This window comes from Gadus chalcogrammus, chromosome 14 (genome assembly GCF_026213295.1).
Source record: "Gadus chalcogrammus isolate NIFS_2021 chromosome 14, NIFS_Gcha_1.0, whole genome shotgun sequence".
Taxonomy (NCBI): domain Eukaryota; kingdom Metazoa; phylum Chordata; class Actinopteri; order Gadiformes; family Gadidae; genus Gadus; species Gadus chalcogrammus.
Genome location: NC_079425.1, coordinates 17,317,092 through 17,331,716, shown reverse-complemented (window position 1 = coordinate 17,331,716; position 14,625 = coordinate 17,317,092). Strand labels below are relative to the sequence as shown.

The 14,625-nt window shown below is 43.5% G+C and overlaps 2 protein-coding genes across 7 annotated transcripts in view; one reads left to right on the top strand and one right to left on the bottom strand.

The window, feature by feature from the left end:
• coro2ba (coronin, actin binding protein, 2Ba) overlaps positions 1–14,625 on the bottom strand; it is a 36,180-nt gene that overhangs the window by 6,201 nt on the left and 15,354 nt on the right. Inside the window, exons 1-4 of one of the 3 annotated variants that reach the window (XM_056608687.1) lie at positions 11,760–11,882; positions 9,693–9,893; positions 1,363–1,479; positions 635–784 (exon numbers count right to left, since the gene is read on the bottom strand). In XM_056608687.1, the coding sequence (XP_056464662.1) occupies positions 635–784; positions 1,363–1,479; positions 9,693–9,893 (468 nt within the window). In that variant the 5' untranslated portion in view covers positions 11,760–11,882. Of the gene's footprint in view, positions 1–634; positions 785–1,362; positions 1,480–9,692; positions 9,894–10,246; positions 10,749–11,759; positions 11,883–14,625 lie in introns of those variants that run through there. The other 2 variants (XM_056608684.1, XM_056608686.1) reach the window with 2 other exon arrangements.
• The window catches only part of itga11a (integrin, alpha 11a), an 86,146-nt gene continuing 79,608 nt past the window's right edge, over positions 8,088–14,625 (top strand). For 2 of the 4 annotated variants that reach the window (XM_056608682.1, XM_056608678.1), the window contains exons 1-3: positions 8,088–8,218; positions 9,646–9,872; positions 12,721–12,886. The gene's annotated coding sequence lies outside the window, so the exon portion shown is untranslated. Of the gene's footprint in view, positions 8,219–9,619; positions 9,873–12,720; positions 12,887–14,625 lie in introns of those variants that run through there. The other 2 variants (XM_056608680.1, XM_056608679.1) reach the window with 2 other exon arrangements.

Below are 14,625 nucleotides of genomic sequence, written 5' to 3'. Positions count from 1 at the left end.
TGTGTGTGTGTGTGTGTGTGTGTGTGTGTGTGTGTGTGTGTGTGTGTGTGTGTGTGTGTGTGTGTGTGTGTGTGTGTGTGTGTGTGTGTGTGTGTGTGTGCGTTTGTGAGAGAGAGAGGGGGGGGGGGGGGGTTAGGCATTCCTTCCCTCAATGCAAGTGTTCAATTACATAAACTAGTTTTCTGAGAAAATCAGTCAGGATAAGTGTATAGAGAAACTTAATGAACCGGGAGGCCATGGGAAAAAACACTGACGAAAATATGTAATTGTTCATGTTATCATCGGAAAGTGCTTCTGAGTGTACCTGGAAAATGGACTAGGTTGAGCAGCAAACAGTAGATGCGAGTCACATAATCTAGAATATGATATGGCAATGTTATTCAAGCTACTCCTCCGCATGACCTTTTGAAATATCTGGTAGGAGGTCCGCATTTCACTGATGAAAATAAGTGGCATGGTGTATGCATAATCAGTTATATTGATATTCAGATCAGAAATGAACGGTGAATTCAAAAGAAATGCAAGCTCTCGGATTGACGATCACAATATATCGTCCCCCCTGTTCTAGTGTTTGCTTCCCCCCTCGATGCATGGGGTTGTGAAGTGGCTGTGGATGTGGCAGGTGGGTTGGCACCTTGTAGTCGTAGCCGGCGCTGAAGAGGATGCCGCTGCTGGTGGGGTGCCACTCAACCAGGCCCACGCGCCGGCTGTGACCGTACAGCTCCAGCACCGCCTCGGTCATGTTCCGCCGCAGGCCCTCCTGCGGAATCTCCCATATTCGCACCTGCAGCGCCGGGGACGGAGCGGCAGAGCATAAGTCACCTGATACGAGTCTGTACAGTACAATACACACACACACACACACACACACACACACACACACACACACACACACACACACACACACACACACACACACACACACACACACACACACACACACACACACACACACTCACACACACACACACACACACACACACAAACAAACAAGCTCATAGCTGACAATGATAACATTATGAAGTAGCTCACATTCATTGTTTTTACATTGCTTCCTAATCAATAAAAACTTGAGATTCCTGTGATAGAAAAGATGTTGCATCAGAGTAAGGTGGACAGTGGCTTTAGGATTAGGGCGGATTTGAGCTTGTATAGGAGATCAGCACAAGAGATTACCCTGCAGCAACCAGAGCTGCACTGACCAGACATTGAGACTGCATTACTTACAACACTGCATACAGACGAAAACTTGAGAGGGTGTTGAAATGTAAATCAATAGTTCTTCACCTTAGCCTGAACAATAATGCATTCAGAGTTTGCACCTAAAATATGAACAGTACACATTAGGAAGGTCTTACTTACCGATGTGTCTTCAGAACATGAGGCGATAATGTTTTCAAAAAACGGATTCCACTTGATATCCAACACGTTACCTTGGTGACCACAAACTTTAGGGTGGCGAGGGTCTATTCGGCCATACTGGAAAAGAGATATAACAACAAATAGAAAATAAACAATACATTATATGCCAAATAAATTAGCGCATTATTCAAACAAATGTCCTTGCATCAGAATGCATCAGAATGCTAATGTAATGCTTAATAAGGGATAAACTGTATTTCAAAGGGACAAACTTCTGCAGTGAGACACATGACCACAGGGAGGCAATGGCTCCCCAAAGGAGTGCTGTGAGTCCTTTATATATCGTTCATGGGGTCAATAATGTTGATGTTCTCTGGAGCCATTGACCTCTTTCTGGTTCCATCAATGATTAGGCCGAGAGCGTCATGTTGTCCTCAGAATCCTGTGTGTGTGTGTGTGTGTGTGCGTGTGTGCGTGTGCGTGTGCGTGTGCGTGTGCGTGTGCGTGTGTGCGTGCGCGCGTGTGTGTGTGTGTGTGTTTGTGTACAGAGGGGACTAATATGTGTCCAGTATTGGTACTCATGTGTCCTCAATAGGAGCATAAACCAGCACACTGAAACCCCACTGCCTCCCTTGTGGCTGTGTGCTTTAAATAATCATCTTCATAATCATCACACAACAGTATCTCCCTCTGGCTGTGATCCCCAGAAAAACTACAGGATGAAAAACCAAAGCGCTTACATGGATTTATGTTAAACCTTTTACTCATAACCACATGACTCTGTAGGGCAGTATATGGTTTCATGTACGCTATATATACTAATTTAAATGTTCATCTGCATCACAAAACCACTGTGCCACTATCTGGCCAAAGGCTTATATTTAGTCGACTTTTGGGGGTGCTAGTTTTAGTGAAGCTCAGGGTTTGTAGCTTGAGTCATGGCATTGAACAGATGTTCTACTGGCACTGTCAATTTAAAGTTATTACTATGCGGCTCAACCCTTAGCTCTACCGCAGGTGTGTGTTCAAAAGGTATCACATACGTTTGGCTCAGCTATGACCTCTTGTGTTGGCTTTTAATACAATCTGAAGATCGCTTCAATATGCAAAATGGGCCATAAATAAGACATCAGTATAAATTTCCAAAAACATTTAGAAATCCGCTTGCTTGGGTCTCCTCTCCAGGCCTCCTAATTAGAGCAGTCAACTTGATGAATGTTGCTGCATGCTAATTCATAATGCTTGCTATGAGGCTTAGCTAGGAGAACATTCACTTTGCTGGCAACTCCCTCTCCCAGATGGCAGCAATTAAATGATTGCACTGAAAGCAATTCAGCTGAGTCATTCAACGTATTCGGCTTAATGAATACATTTTGCTTATTCCTGGGGATTTCTAACAACATGCCAGTTTAAAATGCACACCTGCTCTACGTGGGGACATAAAGCGTATATCTTATGTCCAATGTGACTGATAGAAAGAAGCTCTATCTAGGACTAAGTGTATCCAATGAAAAGAGAAATTGTTATTGATGTGCAATCATAATTGCATGATAATAAAATATTATCATATTATATATAATATATAACCATAACTTTCTATTGCGCTATTGGATCAAGCACTGTAACACGGAAGTAACAACCTTGCAACAGAGGTGGTCCGGTTGTGTCAGTCGGGACTACCGTGCTATAATTAGTATTTACATTTCAGTTAGTTTTTTATATCTAATGGGTGCAGTTTGAAATTAAAGGGTTGCAGAAATGGGCTCACTAAGATATAATACAAAAAATAATGTAAATATGGTCCCACATTCAAATGTTTTATGTAGGTTGCGTTTATTCTGAGGGCCATCTTCTATAGTAAGTATTATATTAAGTAATAATGTCAGACCTCAATATTTTTTTATGTGTGGCCCTAATCCTTTTCCGTAGATAAAACCCACTGTTCCTTATTAAATAACTAGAGCATAAAAAATAAGAATATACACACAATGACAACTCCGAGTTGGTCTACATATTACACTGACAGGTTATAACAGTGACATACAGGGACGTGGTTTATTTTAACACCCAAAAACAGTGCGGAACAGTGCGTCTGTAGAACACTGAATACCATTCCTTCAATACCAAATGATACACACATCTGTGCCATTATATATCCCCACTTGTGCTATTCCCACCCACGTAGGCTCTGCTATTCTTGACTCCCTACAGAGAGCGGGAGAGCTAGAGAGGGGTAAACATTGTGAGGATGTGGCAACAAAGGATACAGGGAACTGCACCATCAAGAAGGATGCAGCAGCACTGCACTCTGCAGCACAAAGCAACCAGTGCTATCTGCCTATAAATAACAGTCATTGTTCCTATATTCAAATCTTCAAAAGGTGTTTCAATCGCAACCCAGCCTTCAATGGCCACTGGAGGGGCCAGATGCTGCCCCCCCCTCCCTTCTCTGATTGGGTGTTGGTTATTCTGGACTGATGCCCGGCCATAAGGGCAACTCCACGCGTGGCATCGTTACACACCAGACCTACTCCACATCGCTGCTCATTAGGCGGCAGATGTGTTTATCTATGTGTAAGAAACACACAAACACGCTTGTTTGAAGAGGAAAAATAAATGCGGCGAGAGTGCAAAAAAACGTATTGGATTGTTAAATATTCCAGCTATTTTCAACATAATTTTCCTTCTTTTTGTCCGCTTTTTCTCTGATCATTTTGAGTGACACACACACACACACACACACACACACACACACACACACACACACACACACACACACACAGACGCACACACACACACACACACACACACACACACACACACACACACACACACACACACACACACACACACACACACACACTAACACACACACACAGCTCTAAAGAGTGTGTAATGACCACATCTGCCAAATAGGGCAGGCAGGATTTGATTTTCCAGTGGTTAAAATGTGACTGATGACATCACACATTCCATACTTCTGTCTGTTAAAATAGTTTCCCTTTATTATTCCCGGCACAGTTTGAGTATCCTACTTTCACTCCACAATTATAGATTTATTTTCTGTATCTAATAATAAGAGTAGTTCAAAGCCAACATAAATTCTTTATGCAGACTTTATCAGTTGAGAAGTGAGATACTGTAATATAGTATATACGATACGTTACAACATTATTTGTCTGTTTGGGCTGAAATAATTTTTGCATCCCTGGGCAACTAATTTAAGGAAAATTGGACGTATACATACAAATCATACATATAGCATCAATAGACAAACATATAGACATACATGTGAGACAAAGCATCGATAGACAAACATGAAACATGAAACATAGCCACAAATGACAGTATCAAGTGACAGAAGGCAAAGCATACATATATTACAAAGAGTCAACATAAATATATCCAAAATGTCATCACTTGGAGACATTTTATGAAATAAATATTGCACTTTATCTTAATGTTGTTGGTTTAACAAAAGGATTGATTGATGTATAATAGCGTCTGTTGCGTTTGAAAGAAGGAACTATCTGGCCAGGCTGAGCGCTGAACTTGTTGTGGGCTTCCTGGAAGAGGTGTGCTACAGGTAGTCCAATGATCTTTGAACAAATTTTAATTTGATGATATAGTTTTGCCTTAGCTTTGACTAAAAGCTGCCAAGCTGCCAAGCTATAGTACAATAAAGCATTGCACTCTGAATCACTGACGTAAAGAACAAAGAAATGATTTGGCTAATTGCTCCAAGTAAACTTAATCTCCGCAGGAAATAGATACGCTGTTGTGTTTTTTTGCAACTAAATTCTATGTGGGAGGTCCATATAGATATCCGTCTATCATGACACCCAAGAGTTTGTAGGTCGGGACTAAATTGATTTCTGAATTGTGGAGTCGTCAGAATATTGTTAAATATATTGATTTGGCACACTGCTGGCGCAGTCTGAAGTGTACAAGGTACACAGCCCAGTGGAGCTAATACAGCACAGGGTACTCCAACACTGGTATTCTGAGAGGATAGTGCGTCATTTACCTTGACTAGCTTAACCCTGTTGGTGAGAACGGAAAAATACCAGTCAATAAGATAGGGGTTCATCTGAAACTTAATCATTTTAGATAAAATTATGTCTGGCTGAATGGTGTTAAATGCAGATGAAAAATCAAGAAAAAGAGCCCTGGCATTAGTTTTTGGTTGGGCAAGATGTTTAGATAAGATGTACACCAGTGTAACCTCTGCCTCCTCTGTACTACCTTGTTTGTATGCAAACTGGAATGGGTTACCATGATCTTGTCTAGTGACTTCATGATCACCGAGGTCTAAGGGCTATTGGGCTAATATCATTGTATTCATATAGGCTTTTACTATATTATAACAATAGAGAGGATGAAGCTCTCAGAACGGGATTTCAAAGTGTGTTTCTACAGTGGCCAGTCTTCACAGTATTGACTCAATCTTTTGGGTTTTTTACAGTTTACCACTGCTGGCCAAGTTTTTGTTCACCAATTTAAGAAAATTAAGACCATATCCACCCTGATTTGAGCTTGTCTGCCATGAGACTTCAGATAATCTAAGGACATTTTGTGAGACTATTGAGATTTGTGAGCATATTGTCTCTCGGTTCCAGTAACACAGCAGGACTACAGCTCATGAAAGCGCCCCCTCATTTCATTTAGACTTTAGTCACAGTTAAGAGTGATTTAAGTACGATTTCAGAATGTTATAGTTGATTCTCATATGATGAACAACATAGAAGACCTTGACTTTTTTGGAGGAATCTTAAATCCATGAAATTTAAACCCCTGGATCCCAAAGGATTTATTAACATGAAAAAGGGATTGAACTACATGTTGTAACGAGGCTTTGCTACAGACTTGGCATAGGCAACAAACATACTACTATGCCAACACACAGGATAAGACTAAAACACACACACACACACACACACACGCACGCACGCACGCACGCACGCACGCACGCACGCACGCACGCACGCACGCACGCACGCACGCACGCACGCACGCACGCACGCACGCACGCACGCACGCACGCACGCACGCACGCACACACACACACACACACACACACACACACACACACACACACACACACACACACACACACACACACACACACACACACACACACACACACACACACACACAGCTTCCCTAGTTGTAGCAATGTTATTGTATCTGTGTCTTGTGATGTTTGGAAGTGTTCTCCTCTGGGGACTGGATTGCATTGTGCTAGCAAGAGGCCCCATGCCTGGGGTCCGACAACACACCCTGGCAGAGTCTGCCTTTAAAGTGCGAGCGAACCCAAAAGCGTGTTAACCTTATTAGTACGTCTTCTATGAACTTGAACATAATAAGATATGCTATTTCATCACCATGCTGAAAAGATATTGTGATGTAGATAAAACAGGTAGTGGCTGCTGGCCTATAGAGGGCGCTGGGGCGCCGCCCTCCCGCCGACCGGCCATCTTTTCTTTTTAAAATATATTTAAGCAATAGATCACGCCAGGCTGTGGTATGTGCTCATTATACCACTGTTAAGGGGCGTTGTCCGGCCCCGACGCGCAGCGGAGGGCCGGCGACCCCCTTCACAGTGGTATAATGAGCACATGCCACTGACTGAAGTGATCTATTGCTTTTATACAATGGTTACTGTTATGGCGAAACGAAAGTCATAGACACACTACATTTAAAAAGAAACCAAGAAAGTCAAAATAGCCGTTTTTATTAAAGAATACAAAAAAGTAGTCCCTCCTGGCTGCCGCTATGCATCGACGGTCGCTATGCAACACACTTTAGCGTCCCTCCGAGAGAAGGCTCCGATAGAGCGGTTCGCCGGCAATTTATCCTATGGAGCAGTTCACTCGTCGTGTGCCTAAGCTTTCGTTAGTCTCTCCATCGCCTTGCTCACTCCCGGAGTAACAACATTTACACGCTCTCCATCATCCAACATATGTTTTACTTTGTAACTGTTTCTACTTCCAGGCGCGGAGTGATATGCAAACTTTCACAAAATGATCGGGCGTCATAGCAGTTGTGTAAACGCTAATTATACAACAGTTGGGAACCAATCAGATCGCTGGATTTAGGTCCCCCATTGTATAATTATATATATATTTTTTAATAATCTTCTCATTTGAGCATTAATCTATTTTAATTGCATTCGAATAATGCATTTACTTTAGAATATCTTTAGAATCCCCCATAATTAAATCTTACTTCACTTACATGTTCAACGTTCATTTTGGTGAAGTAGATGTCTTCCGTGGGGCGCAGTTCGCTCAGCCCTACATCCCTGAATTATTAGCCAATGGTACCCCATTGCTAGGCAGAAAAGTACATAATTTCGCCAATCAGCGTCGTCGAATTGTATGGCTTTGGGGCGCTCAAGACATAGCCCCAAGCGCAGTGCACCACCGTCCACTGCGCGACCAAGATGGCGACTTTGAGTACTGCTACCACTGTTTCCCCGTGAGTTCAGCTAGCCCCAAATTCAGTTAAGTCTTTGCTTATGAATCCGTTCGAAAGAAGAACATTTGCAGCAAAATTGCAAGTAAAAGAACTCGGAGCATAAAAGCCAGAAGTGAACATAACCCAGCAAGCAAGAGAAAAGGATAGCGCCTACAAGAGAAGTTTTTCCAGAGTATGGTTCAGGCTTGGCTAACTAGCTGTGGGTATGCCAATGTAATTTTTTGCTTTCCTTGTATACTTTTTAAAACAAGTGCGTGTGATAGTTCATGGACACAGACAGGGTTGACAGACCTGAAACATCTGTCAGAACGGATAAAAAAAACACAAGCGAGCAAGAGTGCATATGAACAATTGTGTGAAGCTAGCCATGCTAGAGGTAAGCAACTTCTATTTATTCCACTAGCCTATATGTATTTCCCTTGAGATGGACACTGGTTGCAGACCCTCACAACCTCCCCCCAACCCTTTCAAGTGTACTGTATATACTAGTTCTCTGCAAACCTATGGTGGGACCAGGCCTTCATTGTGCATATTGTATATAGTCCTCTGCAAAACTATTCAGTACATAGTTCTCTGCAAACATGGTGGCATCAGGCCTTCAGTGTGCATATTGTGTATAGTCCACTGTAAACCTATTCAGTGTACATACTGTATATAGTTCTCTGTAAACCTATTGTTGCTTCAGGCCTTCAGTGTTCATATTGTAGTCCTTTGCAAACCTATTCAGTGTACACACTGTATATAGTCCTCTGCAAACCTAACCTATGGTGGCATCAGGCCTTCAGTGTGCATATTGTACTGTATGTAGTCCTCTGCAAACCTATGTTGGTATCATGCCTTAAGTGTGTCTTCAACAACCACACACAAAAGTTTGCACATTTACATGAATTTTGTGGAATTCATATTTCATTGTATTTGTCTAAATGCATACTAATGCAGACGGTAGATATATTTATGAGTGACATTTACCAACACAATTACACAGTTACTTGGCCGTAACACACTTCTCTATCTCTCTCTCTCTCTCACTCACACAGAGAGAGAGAGAGAGAGAATGTTACCTTGTGTGTAATTCAAAGTTTTTGTTGATGTATCTGCACTCTTAATGTTGCTGATTTCTAAAAGGGGCAAAAAAGTAACTTAAAACTTATTTCCCTGGCCCCATTCGTCTTTGTAAGTAAATGTTCTTTTTTTGCCTTTACTATTTTGTCAGAATGCACCAGAATGCTTCGTTTGTTTGTGAAAATCACAAAAAAATCTTGTGGGGGAGGATGCCCCCAGACCCCCCTACAGGGGTTTGGAATGCAAACGTTCAGCCCCCCCTCAAATAAATTGCCGCAGCTGTATAGTATCTTGTTGTTTTTGCATGTCGCCGCCGACCGGTGAACGCCATTGTGAGGAGCTCCTTCGGGGGAGCAGTTAACGGTATTGGCTGCGCCCGAGAGGCTTAACCCTCATTATACCATTATAGTATACCATGGTGTGAGGGGCATTTAATATACAACGTTGCTCCTTAGGATGCTCATGCTCGATGACATACTATCTTCAAAGAAACTGGGTTAATTTATGCTCTAAGAGCATGTGTCAAAATATATGAATTTGCTGGTTTTACACAGTCCGCATTTGGGGCAAGAAGCATTGTTAGAGCTCATAATCTATAGATTAAAAGACTTATGTACTTCTAGTAAAGTGCTATTGTATTACCTTCTGTACTGTCCTTAACATTTAAAGACATTTTCTTAAACTTCGGGATCGGGATCATGAGCCAGTAAAGTTCTCCTCACAGGCCCTTTGCTGCTTCAGCAAACCCATAGGATTTTGTGGATGTGTTTGGAGTCAACACAAGTTACCTGGGATACGGGCACAACGATGAAGGAACCACCTCCGGAGCTCTCGGTCACGATGGCCAGGAACTTGGAGTTGACGGCGCAGAAGTGGTTGTCGTGGACGTTCTTGGTGATGGGGATACCATCAAAGCAGTGTTCCCGGTTGGCCACCTTGCCGTAGACGTTTCGAAACTTGGAGCTTCGGTAGGTCGGGCGCCATGACATCTGAGGGAGTAACATATCAGAGGATGTTAAAAGTTGTACCAATGCTAATACATAGTTAATAATACATTCTCAAGAATTACAGAAGAAACAACGAATGTCTTGCACTGTTGCGTGCAGTGGTGTATTGTGTTGATTAAATAGAGTAAGCTTAGACTATGGTCTCTGTTATTCGACATAACAAAACGTTTTCATGAATGTTAAAAAGTATTTTTCATTTATATTCAATATTGCATAGAGCACTTTCACCAAGAAACTTTCCATTTGATGTTTAAAATAATCTCAAATAATCCATTGTAGAATGTTAAATGTATTGGCTGGGTTGAAAGTTAAGCCAATACATGAAACCCATTTACCAAATATCTGTTGATTGTCGGTTTCGCAAGCGTGATCATCACAGGCTTGGCCTTGCCAACTGGGCAGCAGGAAATAAATGTGTCCTCGACTGGAGACTTTATCAAGAGTTAAAAGACACTTTGACTCGTACAACTAGCCTAATCCCTCAGGAACGAGAGGAACTTCAAATGTTGCCTGTGTTCCTTGTTGGAGCGGAGAGGGAAAACCCTGTCGTAACGCGGCTTCATTTTCTCAGTCCATTGAAAGAATGTGTTGATCCAATTCCTGGTTTATTAGACGGAGCAGATGGTGGTGGTGGACTACTGTGTCATGTAAGGAGCTAGTGCTAAACAGTGGTGTTTTTGTTGTTTTGCGGAGACTGCGGCAAGATCCCTGCCAGACACTCCTCTGACTCTGTATCAGTGCTTAGACAGGAAGCCAAGGCCGTTCTCAGATCTCTGGTGGTGCGGCCGGGTGACACCAGCCCCTCAGACATCTATGCAGCATTGTTCTGGGGGCCCGTGCTGCTGGGCACTGAAGTATGCACGTAAACAGAACATTCTCCTTCTAATGTTGTTTTAAGTCCCCTCAACAACAAGGTTCCGGATAAAAAAAAGGTGGCGAAAGCAAACAACTTTCAATGCAACAAGCTTCTATGATTGGTCAACATTTTATATCCCCCCCACCCCCCCCAAACATTCAGTCAGCCAGTCCCCCCTCTGAGACCATCCCAGAGAGATTGTTGTGAATCACATCACGGCATAAAGGAAGCTTGTTAGAGGAAGAACAGAAGAGGACAGTAGAGCAGCAGAGGGTCTGGGCCTGAGGGCCGGAGCTCCACACAGAGAGAGGCTGAGAGACGCGTTACTGGCTCGGAGCAGGCCCTCACAAGGATGCTCATTCATTGGTCACTGGAGTAGGGCACCGATAGGATATGTGTGTGCATATGTGTGACTGTGTGGGGGCGTGTGAGTGTGGGTTGGTGTGTGTGAATGAGAGAATATGTGTGTGCGTGTGTGTGTTTGTGTGTATGCACATGCGTGTGTGTGTGTGTGTGTGTGTGTGTGTCTATGCATGTGCGTGTATTTGTGCATGTGTGTGTATGCATGTGCATTTGTTCCTCTCTGTGCATTTGTGTGTGTGTGTGTGTGTGTGTGTGTGTGTGTGTGTGTGTGTGTGTGTGTGTGTGTGTGTGTGTGTGTGTGTGTGTGTGTGTGTGTGTGTGTGTGTGTGTGTGTGTGTGTGTGTGTGTGTGTGTGTGTGTGTGTCAGCCTGTGTGTGGCTGTATGTGTGTATGCTGACGCAGAGGAATACAAACATCAGTAACGCGGACTGGAAGCTTTTTTGTATCCATCGGCTCTGGTCACAAGACTAGCTGTTCCAATCAGGATTCCTACTAGTGTTATAAATCCATGTTTTCCTCTTAAACTTTGAAAGACATTTTTAAAAAACATAATCTTCTGCCATCTGTTTTGCAATAATACACAATATAATGCTCACTGGAACTTAAACTCATTAAAAATTGCCTCTTACCTTCTGGGCGTGGGCACAGTGACTTTATAGCCACTCTTGTTGAGGCTTTCTCAGACTGCAACCAATCAACCCTCCTCTCCTCTTCCCTTGTTCATAACCAGCCAGACTGACACTTTCGGCTCGTCCTGCCTCTCTTTCTCTCCCTCTCTCTCGCTCCCTCTTTTTCTCGATTGCCTCCCTCTCTTTGTGTCCCCTCCCACTTCTGTCTCCCCTCACTCCTCCCCGTCCTCTCCCTGATACCGATAACTGGAAGGATACCCCTCCCTTCCCTTCCTAGCTCCCTCTGTCACTCACCCTTTCCTTTCTCTTCCTTAATGTAAATTGTTATTTAGCTACCCAACCAACAAACCAATCAGCCAGAGAGTGAGAAGTGAGTGACTGAGTTAGTTAGTCAAATTGTCTGGTAGTGTCTGTGTGAGTGAGTTAGTTTAAACTAAGTTTACCTTCGACAATCTTCCCATACGTTTTCTATATCTCTAGTGGCGCCTCAACATCAACGTGTTTCATGTGTTACGGTGTTAAGAGCATTTCGGTTGGTATCGTCTCGAAATGGCCTTGTGTTTTCCCTCCCAGATCGCGAGAGAGCTAGACAGATAGATAGATACATACATGCATACATACATGCACGCACGCACGCACGCAAGCACAAACATACATACATACATACATGCATGCATGCATGCATGCATACATACATACATACATACATACATACATACATACATACATACATACATACATACATACATACATACATACATACATACATACATACATACATACATACATACATACATACATACATACATACATACATACATACATACATACATACATACATAAGTACATGCATACATACATACATACAAACACGGAACAAAGGGGGTAGGGAGAGAGATAGAGAAACAATAAACACTAAACAATTTATTTATTACACATCTTCCTCTTCCTTCCAACTCAGAGCTCTCCTTCCACAAGCCGTGGTCCGTGTTAACAAGCCTACAGCCTGGGGAAGCCTTGCTCCCTCCCCAGTGAAGTGGCTAACCCCAGTGGCACAGCAGGCAGCTTCTCTCTCTCCATCCAGTAACCCTGCAGCACCACTCTCTGTCCGTCCCCCCAGGGCCAAGGTGAGAGACAAACATAATGACATGCTATCGTCAGTACTGCCTGTCGGTGGTTATGTTTGTATGCAGCAGCGTTCTGCAGGGCAGAGCGTACGAGAGCGGGAGTTGGTGTATTTATTGACTTTATAACGGCGTACCCTGAGGCAGAGGTTCTGTTAATGCCAGCTGCTGCCCTCCCCTGTCCTCCCTCCCTCCCTCTCTTCATCCATCTCCTCTTCTTCTTCCTGCCATCTTAGAGAAGCACATTTGTCGCTCTTCGTAAAGAAAACATAGGACAGGGAGAGAGTGACAGAGAGAGATAGGGAGATATGGTTCAGAGGTATTGTTGTCATTGTTAATAGTATATATTTGCTATATAATACTATGCATTGTATGATCACCCTCGGACACGTTCTGTGAGGGCCATCCGGAAGCCTCATTGACATTTCATTTCGCTGTGACATGTTCAATGTCAAAAATCCTGCAACCCTCATTGCAGCTGTGTAGTCGCACACACACACACACACACACACACACACACACACACACACACACACACACACACACACACACACACACACACACACACACACACACACACACACACACACACACACACACACACACACACACACACACACACACACACACACTCACTCTACAAGGCTCAGTTGCAGCGGAAGCGGATGAACTCAGATCCACAACAATCCCATTCAGTTGGTTCCAGCCAACCCAACCCACGGAACAACCATCCTCCCCAGCCATCATCCCAGCTGTCCTCTGCCAGCATAGAAAGTGGGGGGCCCTTGGAGAGCCCCGTACAGAGGACAGAACCGTAGAGAGCCATAGGGGGTTGGGGGAGCTCTTGTTCTGGATGAGGATGAGGATGAGGCAGGCAGCTGAAGGCGATGCTGCCTGTGTTCCCTCTCTCTTTTCTCCATTTGCCTTAATTGGGTACAGTCATGTATATATTTTGTCCATCACGTCCTCTGTCAGCGAGGAATTGAGAGAGAGAGAGTGCGAGAGAGGGTGAGGGAGACTCTGCTGGCTGCCTTGGCGTGCACCCCCCTCGCCAGCCTGTGAAGTGGACTCTGTGACTTTCATAGCTCTCAAGTGTCACATCTTGGCAGCAATCTCCGGAATACTCTGTGATTGATTAGGCTATGGCAATGCCTGACGGGACCATTATGACCGCATGAAAAGGCTGGATTTCTGTATTATGAAAGCCTCTGTGGAGAGGCTTTTCAGATAGATATTTTGGATTTTCAAAGCATGACACAACTCTTTGGCAGTTGATTTTCTTTAAACAGTCCACTACCGCTTAATCTTGAGAATCATTGTTATGTTCACGCCAAAAGGTCCAGACAAAAAAAGGTGGCAAAGGCTTTCTGACCAGTGTGCATTATTTCAACTTTATTGATTACTGATTATAATAATAAGGTGTGTGTGTGTGTGTGTGTGTGTGTGTGTGTGTGTGTGTGTGTGTGTGTGTGTGTGTGTGTGTGTGTGTGTGTGTGTGTGTGTGTGTGTGTGTGTGTGTGTGTGTGTGTGTGTGTGTGTGTGTGTGTGTTTGGGGGGGGGGGGGGGGGGGTTTGTGTGTTGGAATAACTGCATATTGTCTACCAATAATGGCAGCTGATGCGTACTCAAGAAGCCGCTTAGGGAAAAATACACACAAACACACCCACACAAAATGTGCCCCATGACAAAGTGTAATGGTACTCAGAGTACGTTTTCCTGGCAGAGTGATGAAAGCTTCCACT